This window comes from Octodon degus, unplaced genomic scaffold (genome assembly GCF_000260255.1).
Source record: "Octodon degus isolate 3935 unplaced genomic scaffold, OctDeg1.0 scaffold00017, whole genome shotgun sequence".
Lineage (NCBI taxonomy): Eukaryota > Metazoa > Chordata > Mammalia > Rodentia > Octodontidae > Octodon > Octodon degus.
The window spans coordinates 11,086,355-11,096,221 of record NW_004524593.1 but is presented as its reverse complement, the minus strand read 5'-3'; the positions used below and the strand labels follow the sequence as shown (position 1 = coordinate 11,096,221).

The window sequence follows — 9,867 nt, the reverse complement described above, 5'->3', positions numbered from 1 at the left end:
TAAATTTACAGCTACTTTTGCTTAATTCAATGAGAAGAAAGAGGTGTACTAACATTGTTTGGACAGAATATCCTGTCTGCTTCTTGTACTATGGATAACCACTAAGAAGATAACAATGTACAGTGTATTGACTATCAAAACTGTCCTATTAATCAACTGTGAAACTGTCTCATTCATATTTATTTCTCAATAAAAAAAATATAAAAAAATAGAATGATGGTGACAAGGGCTCCTTCTAAGGTACACTGAAAGCAGCTGGCTGAAATGACCCAGTGGGTAACTTACAAAAAGCACCGACACCCATTCATGAATCTTTATAACCTTCTGTCTACATGAACCCTCTGTAGAAATTATGTGAATCAAAGTACACATAATATATGGGGCAAAATAAAAGATAGATAAGAGGAAATGAAGAGATCTTTTGCAAATGGGAAAAGGATCTAGAGACAGAGGAAAGGGAAAGGAAAGAGGACAAGGGGGAGCAAAAACAATTCAGAGGTGTGTGTTTGTGTGCCAGCTTCCCACAATGAGTGTAATCATGATGTACTGCCAGATGCACTAGAAACATTTGTAACATTTTTAAAGACATTATGGGAATCCTTAGAATAGTATCTTACCTGCATAATGGAGTCCAAGTAGAAACTAGACAAGTTGTGTTTAGTAAAAGTTTATGTTGTAAAATAAACAGTCCAAATAAGTCTGGTCTTTATTTTGATACCTTTTTCTATAAATTTATTTTTATTTGTATATATATTATTTACCATATTTCCCTTTTCTGCAGGTTCTAGGATTGAACTCAGGGCCTTGCATATGCTAAGCAATGAAGCAAGTGTTGCACTGCTAAGTTACACCCCCTGCTTGTGATTTTGAGACAAGGTCTTTGCTAAATTGCCCAGGTTGGATTTAAACTTGTAATCCTACAGCCTGTATACTTCCCAAGTAGCTGGGATTATAGACACACACCAGCACCACTGGCTAAAGTAACAAGCTAATACCTGGCGACCATTAATTTTCTGTTCTGAGTCTTCCTAATCTGGATATTTTATATAAATGCATCAATTTATAAGATTTTCTGTCTGGCTCCTCAGCACACTTGGGGGCTCACTGGTGTGGTGATACTTCATCCCCTTTTACAGCGGAGGAATATTTAACTGTGTGGATATGCCACGTGCACAACATTCTGTTTTTAAGTCATTGAGAAATGATTAAATCTAGCTAGTTAACATACACATAGTTATCATTTTGTGGTGAGAATGCATCCATTTTCTTAGTATTTTCAAGATAGTATTATTATAGTATTAACTATAGTTTACATGTTGTACAATAGATCTCTTTAATTTATTTTTCCTGTCCAACTGAAAGTTTGTGTCATTTCAGTGGCCCAGACCCAGACCCAGCCTCCCTCACCACCACCATCTTCCATAAAGTAAAGTGGAGGGAGGGTTAAGACAGGTTCTCACGATGTTATCCAAGTTGGCCTTACATTTATAATTTGCCTGCCTTGGCTTCCCAAGTACTGGTATTAGAGGTGTGTGTCACCAAATTCATCACCATACCCATCACGATAGATAGATAGACAGACAGACAGACAGACAGACAGACAGACAGACAGACAGATAGATATAGATGGACGGATAGACAGAGATAGATAGATGGATGGACAGACAGACAGACAGACAGATTCTGAGCTCAAGCTGGCCTCAAACTCAAGGTGATTCTCCTGCCTCAGCCTTCCAAGTACTGGGATTATTACAGGCTCGTGCCACCACATCCAGCTTCTTATAAATTTTTAAATAAATATGAACAAAACATAAGAGATAAATCAATAGGTTTCAAGGTCCTGGATCTTCAGAACCATTTGTAAAATTGGTTTTTAAGAAGTGAAAATGCTAGGGCTACAAAGTAATCCCAGAGATTCTAACTCAGTAAATAATAATTCTGTGACACTTCCCAGTTTGAGAGTCACAAACTAAATGATTAAATATTTGTGGAGATGCATAAGAAATGATTCTACAACTTCATTGTTTTATTTTTCTAGGTTTAGCAAAACAGAATGTACTCGGCATGAATTTTTTTATGAGATTGACAAGTAAGAAATATTTTTAAGTAAGCACTGAGATTTACATTAATGTTATAATATTAATAATAATTCACAATTGGTCCTTATTTTCATTGCATTTCTATTGGCATCTATGTGCTCAGCTTAACACTATGAGGCTAGTTTTAGCATTAAGCAAAATATATAGACTGGTAATTACCCTTCTCTGTAGCATGCAAGAGAAAGACTTAGTTACTGTCTTCTCCTTCAATGTAATTGGATAAAGTAAACTTCATTTGGTCTCAAATTCCATGCTGCTCCTTCTAGTTGAAAGAAGACGTACAAGAGTATGTTACTTTCCTGCATCATTTTCCTTTAATTCCACATTAATGTAGTCATAATTTGTGAATTTACCAAGAAAGTCCTGACATCAACTATTCTACTGACTCAACTTTTATGCTATACTTTGCATTTAATTTTATGCATATTTTAATAATGTGATTTATTGACAATATAACTAAACAAAATCCAATTTTTGCCTTTGAGAAGGAGGGTTTTTGCTGTTGTTGTTTTTTCTTTTTGGCTACTTCAGGCTGCCTTAAGGGCAAGTCTGGGAGCTGGGAATCAAAATGCAACTGCCTGCATTTACCCAAGCAGCGCTTTAAACATCTGAGCTGTCCAGCAAAGCCCCCAATTTTTGCCTTTGAAAGGAGAAAATCATTATTTTATTTTGTTTTCCTTTTTTTTTTTTTTTTTTTTTTTTGGCAGAACCGGGGATTGAACTCAGGCCCTTGTGCTTGCCAGGGAAGTGCTTATTCCACTGAGCCATCTCCCTGGCCCGAAAATCATTATTGTAAAATGTTAAATATTTATTGGCTGCCCAAAGTACAGAAATTCACTCTCTGGTAAATTTCTCAGCACCTCAGAAAAAGCTGTGAAATTTTCTAATTCTACTTCTAACCACCAAGCATATCCACAAGGAACTGGGGTTATACTGCAAGGCAGGATACAGAAAGGGCAAGCCTGGACACGATGCTTAGTGGAGGAGTAGGTGAAATGGGGCGGGGTGGAGGAGTATAGGAAACTCTAAAGGTGGGGTCACTACCTTCCCAAGTCACATGGCAGCGGACCTCCTGAGAAAGCACTAGGTCCACTGTGGCGGGAATTTTCTGCATTCCTCCCTGGAGCATACATAGTTAAGACAAAAGGAAAACAAGACTGGTGACAGAAGTTGGATAGGAAAAAAACGTGAGTTTGTAAAGGGAAAGGATTCCCTTTAGATAGTGAGAAATCTAAATTAGAAGTAACTGAGGTTTTCAAACACGTATCTTTTGTTACTGATTCTGAACACCTCATTTTTTCACCTATTGATAGTCTGGGAAACGGGCTGGAGATATAGCTCAGGGGCACAGCGCCTGCCTGGCAAGTGCAAGGTCGTGAATTCAATTCCCGGTATGGAAAGAAAACTAGACTTGGCAGAGCTACATTGAAATAGCACAAAGGATATGGGTTTTATAACCATGCATCTTTTGTAGGAGTGAAGCAAGTTTTTTTACCTTGAAAAATCTCATATGATTTCTGAAGATGATGCCACAGTGCCTTAGCGGACGCCAATAATCTGTACCCTGCTTGTTATTGTAAGAAAGTGTTAATATGTATGGAAATACATGGAAAATGCCTGAAACATAGTAAGCAATCGATAGCTAACAATCATGTTCATGTATTTGGTATTTCTTACACTTCCTTAAAAAAGTCTTGGTCTTAGTTTTGAAGTTTGAAAAAAAGGAAAATATATAAATAATGATGAATATCTCTTTTATAGGTCATTTCTGAGACACGAACCACTTGAAAATTTGGTAAGAAAATTGTCATTTTTGTCAGTGACATAAATATATATAATAATTTTTTAAAAAACACTTTTCTTTTTCTAGAAAGTGAGGTACGACTGGGAGAAATTTGGCTGCCCACTGAGACTTAACGGCCACGAAAAGTTTCAACCTTTGATTCAGTTGTAAGTAACGTTTAAAATTATTGGTTAAATTTTTAACTCATTTTATAAATTTCATTTTAAAAGCATAAAACCAAGACTACTCGTGCATTTAATAATAAGTATTGTTGGGTACTCAGTATGTGCAAGTAGTAGTCATGCAAAGCAGGGCGAATACAGTCTCTACATGTTGAGGCTGAAGTCTGAGCAGATGAGAGAACCAGAGCCTTTTCAGAAATGTAGGCAGCCCTGGTTTTATCCTCCTTAAATATCTCCTCAGGCTCTTATCAGAACACCTGCCTGTTTGACAGGAACTATGCTACCCAGGTGACAAGACCGCCCTGGGCATGAACCTATAATAATGAACACTTATTTGGAAAGAAACTAGATTGCTGATTGAAAGGACCTCAGAAATATTATTCCTGACTTAGCTCCTATAAACGTGATCTCATTATGAAAATATGAATAAAATGCTACATGGGAAGCTATTTTTCTGAACAATTTTGTATTTGTTTCCTTTGTGACGGGTCCGTGCATGCGTGACACATGCGCACTAGGGATCAAACCTTCAGGCATAGCCGGGCTAAGCAGCGAGTCTACTGCCGAGCTCCACTCCCCGGGCCCTGACTTGGTTATTTTATCCTTCATTAATTCTTATAAATGTAAACTGCTTGTTATAAAATTTAATATAGAGAAAAATATAAGAAATAAACGACTGGTGATCCTCGATGTTTTGCTATCAAATTATGGTGAGTATGCATTTATGTGTATGTCTGGACATACCCGGCCAGCTAGGCCATAGGATAAATTACTGGAAACAAAGCTGCTGTGTCTAAAACACCAGAACTTTAGTCAAGGCTTCCAGCCATTGACTGGAGACAACGCAGATCTCTGGGGTGGGCAGCTGTAGCTGTAGTGAGTCACGCGTTCCGCTACTTCCCCGCCTGTCGCACTTGGGACCTGGAAGTCAGTGCCGGCTTGCTCCGCCCACTTCCAGGCCTGGCCAGCCCCCTTAGCACTGCAAGGCTCTGGGAGTCCTCTCTGCACACCCGCCTCTGTGGGCCCCCCAGTGCTGTGGGACTGCTTGTCACCTTTGGTTTCCCTCTGCCTTTAGACATCTACCTGCGCCACTGCTTTTCCTGGGCACCCAAGGAAATCTTTCCCCTAGCCGAGGCCTAGTTTTGTTGGTTTTGGTTTTTGTGTTTGCTTGTTTACAAAATGCTTAACCTCTTGGGGGAAGGTGAACTTGTTCTCTCTCAGAGATGCACTCTTCAGTTCGTCTCATCATTGCTGAGCACCTACTTTCCACCAAGCACTCTGCCAGGCCCTGGAAACTCTACAGAGTTTGTAACCTCCAGAGCTCACAAGTCTGATGAACTGAATTATTTCATGAGCTGATATGCAAAGTAGAAGGACAGAAGGACACAGTGTAGGTGGTTGGTATTGAGACCCAAAAGCAACGAACAGAAGCCAGCCTGGCTGTGAAGGGAGATGGCCTCTGGAGAATGTTCCAGAAAATTTTTAGTTCAGCTGTGTCACTGAGACTTAAGGATGAGTGTCCAGGTGGATAGAGAGGAAGGAGAGAAGTTGGGAGGCTGATGTGAATTCCACTGAGTACATCCTTCAAGCACCGTGGGAGTTTCAAGAAGAAAATGTGTGGTTCAAACAGTGTGATGTTTGAGGGGCATAAATTGAGTCCCAAAGTGTCAGCAGAAGAAACCCTGAAGCAGTCTGGATGGAATCCAGACTCCAGCAGACCAAGGAGTAACAGGAACAAATATCTTCTCCAGCTCATTCTCTCTGAGAGACGTGTAGAAGATGAATTTCAAGGAACCAGGTCTACGTAGGAGGGCTAGCTGGTAAAACTGTATTTGGGAAGGGGAGAAATGACTGAAGATCAATAAGGACAAAAGAGAGGATTATTTGTGAGACAACTGAGTGACTACAATAGGTAGAGCTTGGTAATGGATGCATAGCAGTGGTGGGAGAAAGAGGGTGAGTAAGGTGAATGGGTGGCAGTGACATCGATGAGAACAGACTGTCCAGCTGGGTGTGGTGGCACAACCCTCCTCCCCCCACACACACACACATACTACTATACTCACAGTCGCTCGCTCTCCCAAGTCTCCTTTTAAGGCCACCATTCTAACAGCTACCCCGCAGGAATGAGGACCTCCAGTCTACTAAACCAACTGCTCAGTGTGCAGTTGGCCTCTCCGTTGACCTCATTCACAAGAATCAACATGGTTGATCATTCACTCTCACTTGGAATATTTTCTTTATTTGGTTTCTGGACTATGTCATTCTCTTACCATTTTTGCTACTCATTGCTACTTAAAAATTTCTTAGTTCCTTGTTTTTTCTCTAATCTCCCAATGTTGAAATATCCTAAAGTTCAGAATTTGCTAAGTAACAGCCCTACAATCTCAGTGCTTTGCTCATGGCATGTCAGAGTGTGACGTAAGTTCCATCATATACACATGGCCTCTCCAAGGTTACCACCATGTTTGGGGGTTAAAAAAAAAAATCTGGAAGATTACATAGGATGTTTTAAAAGGCCAGGACTAGAAGAGGCTTGAGTCCCACCCACATTCCATCCTCTGGAATTTAATGAGATGGCCCATAACTAACTGCAACCTGGTCTAGGAAACGTAAATAGGTGCAACTCCTGAAGCTCAAACTCACAAATCCACTGAGATGGTGAATACCCATGCAATGGTTCCACTTAGATATTGAACAAATATATCAAATTGGCCAAAATGGAGTTCTCGACCATCCTCTCAAAACCTGCTTCACCATTTCAACTGATAATAACTTCATCAGTCTGCTTGATCAGTCTAAAGCCTTAGAGTCATTCCTGACTCCTTCCTTTCTGATACTCTACATCCAATCCGGCAGTATATTCCGTTTATATACAGAATCTATCATCACTATTTGAGCTGCTGCTACCCTGAGTCAAGACATCAGATCTGGATGACCACAGGAGTCTGTTGGTGTCCCTATTTCTACTCTTGTACACATATGGTAGCTAGGGAGAGTTCTTTAAAACAAAATTACTCTTAAGCTCAAAATGCTTGTCCCTGAGGAAAGCCAAGTCCTGACAGTGACTCACAAGATCCTGTGAGATTCTCTGCTGCTGTTGCCCGACTCCCACTCATTGCCCACCAAACCACATGGTCTCCACTCTACTCAGGTAAGTCAAGCCTGCTCCCACCTCACAGCTATGCACCTATTGTCTGCCATGGCTACCCTGCTCTTCCCCTAGAGGTTCACACAACTGTCCCCTCACTGCCTTCAAGACTATGCAAATGCCATTTTCTGTGTGCACCCTGGACTGACTTTTGTGTTTAATGTTGTGACCCTCCTTGGCACCACCTTCTTTTTTGCTCACAATACTTATTGCCACCCATATACTTTTATTTATTTATTGGTTTTCCCTCTACTATAATGTAATTTCCACAAAGTATTTTTCCCTATTTAGTTATTGCTGTATCCTCTAGTGCTTAGAACAGCGCCTGGCACATGATGACCAATCAATGAGCAGTTGCTATAGCTTGTGGCTTTCTGCTCCTGGATGAATAGTAATGCCATCAACTGTGACATGGAACAGAGAGCAACAAGGCATAAGGCTGAGAGGGCTGCTTGAGTTTTAGTCACCTTGAATTTGAGGCGTTTGCTGGACACCTGGGTGGAAATATTCAAGACAGAGAATGTTAAATTGAAGCATCTGAAGTCCAGCTAGGGATACATTTGGGAATCCAGAGAGATTTTGTGATAGCAAAAATAAATATGAGCCAGACAGAGTGTTGCACTATATAAACTCAGCTCCCTGGGAGGCTGAGGAATGATGATTCCAAGTTTGAGTCCAACCTGGGCAATTAGCAACTTATCAGGACCTTAACTCAAAATTAAAAAAAGGGGAGACAGAGAGGTAGCTCACTGCAAAGACGAATCTCCAGTACGGTAACAACAGCAACAACAATTAGACTGGGTATGGTGGCACATGCCTCTAATCCCAGCTCTTGGGAGGCTGTAAACAGGCGAATCACTACAAGTCCTATCTAGTAGCGACATCCTGAACACCCTGTAGACCCTTCCCTAAAAAATAAAAATTTAAAAAAAAAAAAACCAGCAACAACAATAGTTGTGAGTAACCAGAAAGACTTGTTGGGGTGCCCAGGAGGTTCAGTTGCCCTTCTTGTCCTAAATCCTGAATGAAGTGAATAATATGACAAAGAAGTCAAAATATATGAGCTTATAAGTTGCTTACTCCTGACAGATATGGTACATACATGCAGAAAATGCATGTCCCACTACCCCATCAGTAACACTGTGCCAAAGACAGGAAGAAGTGCCCCCCAACTCCCAGGTGCTGCTGGTCCTCTGCTGGTGTCGCTCTTGGGTGCCAGGTGAAATGTATGAATGAAGGCTCACAGAAGGATGCATTGTCCTAAATACGACCAGCTCTAAGAATAAAGACGAGAAGCAGAGCCAAGAATGCTCTTTTATTATACTCTAACTCACCATTTAAGCCAAGCCATGAGGCAAAATGAGCAGAAGGATGGGGCTAGTCCACATAGAAGGACGTATCAGGTCAGCTAGGTGTGGTGATCCAGGGGGCCGAGGCAGGAGGACTGCTGAGTTAGGGCCAGCTTGGGCTATACAGCAGTCCCTCGCTACTTTGTGCGGCTCAACTTTCATAGACTCACTCACTGTTTTGTGGGCTTTCAAAAAATATTAATCTAAATTATCATAGATTTTTTGCTATATTGCAGGATTTCACAGTACCATACAGTATATGTGTGTTGTTAAAATTACATAAGTTTATGAATTTAGAAAATGGTTAAGAACATTAAAAGTGTTTTAAAAAGTATGGGAAAGGTTTATATGAGTGTGGGGAAGAGTTTATAAAGCCTTAAAATATATATAAATACTAAGATAAATATAACATCACTACTTCCCTGATTTTCACTTATCAAGGGGCTGTCAGGAATGTAACCCCCAGGATAAGCAAGGGACCGCTGTATGCTGAGTTCAGCCAGCCCAGAATACACAGTGAGATGCTGCCTCAACAAAATGTGGCACAGGACTAGGGAGATAGCCCAGTAGAATAAGTGCTTGCCAGGCAAGCACAAGGTCCTGAGTTCAATCCCTCATACCACAAAAAAAAAAAAAAAAAAAAAAAAAAAAAGAGGAAAACGTGGCACATAGTCTTCCTTAATCACATGCAGAAAGCAGCATTCTGAGCAGGAGAGTAACCTTCCAAGACAGGGGAATGTGAGTCTGGAAGACCCCGAGAAACACAAGGACAGCACAGATGATGTGGAATTACAGAATCAAACAGAAGGGGGATTTTCAAGAAAAAAAGGAATGAAAGTTGCAAATGCAGAGATTTTGTAATTGGGCCCTGAAAAGTACCCATTGGATTCGATGGCAGAATATTACGTGTGATCTTTATAAAAGTAGTTTCTATGAAATAGTGAGAACAGAAGCCAGATTGCAGGAGAGCTGCAGAGTGGACCAGAGGCTCGCAAGCACATTTTTTCAACTCTGTTGGAAAGTAGAGGAAAGAGAGATAGAGATCCATAATAATTACAAAATCACAAGATTTGGGGGGAGGCAGTGTTTGTTTATTTGTTTGCTTTTTAAGAGGAAAGATAGAGGAACATATTTACAGTTTGAGAAAAAGAAAAGAAAATTTAAGAAGTCATTCTGACTTAAGTATGGCAGACTGAGCTAACTTGAGTCATCTATACATGATGCTGAGTAAAATATAAAAAGGCATTGTATACACAGCCAGGCTTGAAGAAAGAAGGAGTGGCCTGGAGACACTTACTGGAAG

At 40.5% G+C, this 9,867-nt stretch overlaps 1 protein-coding gene across 1 annotated transcript in view; it reads left to right on the top strand.

The window, feature by feature from the left end:
- Catspere (catsper channel auxiliary subunit epsilon) overlaps nucleotides 1-9,867 on the top strand; it is a 184,278-nt gene that overhangs the window by 134,544 nt on the left and 39,867 nt on the right. The window contains 3 exon segments of the mRNA XM_012513723.1: nucleotides 2,039-2,089; nucleotides 3,861-3,894; nucleotides 3,970-4,049. Of these exon segments, the coding sequence (XP_012369177.1) occupies nucleotides 2,039-2,089; nucleotides 3,861-3,894; nucleotides 3,970-4,049 (165 nt within the window).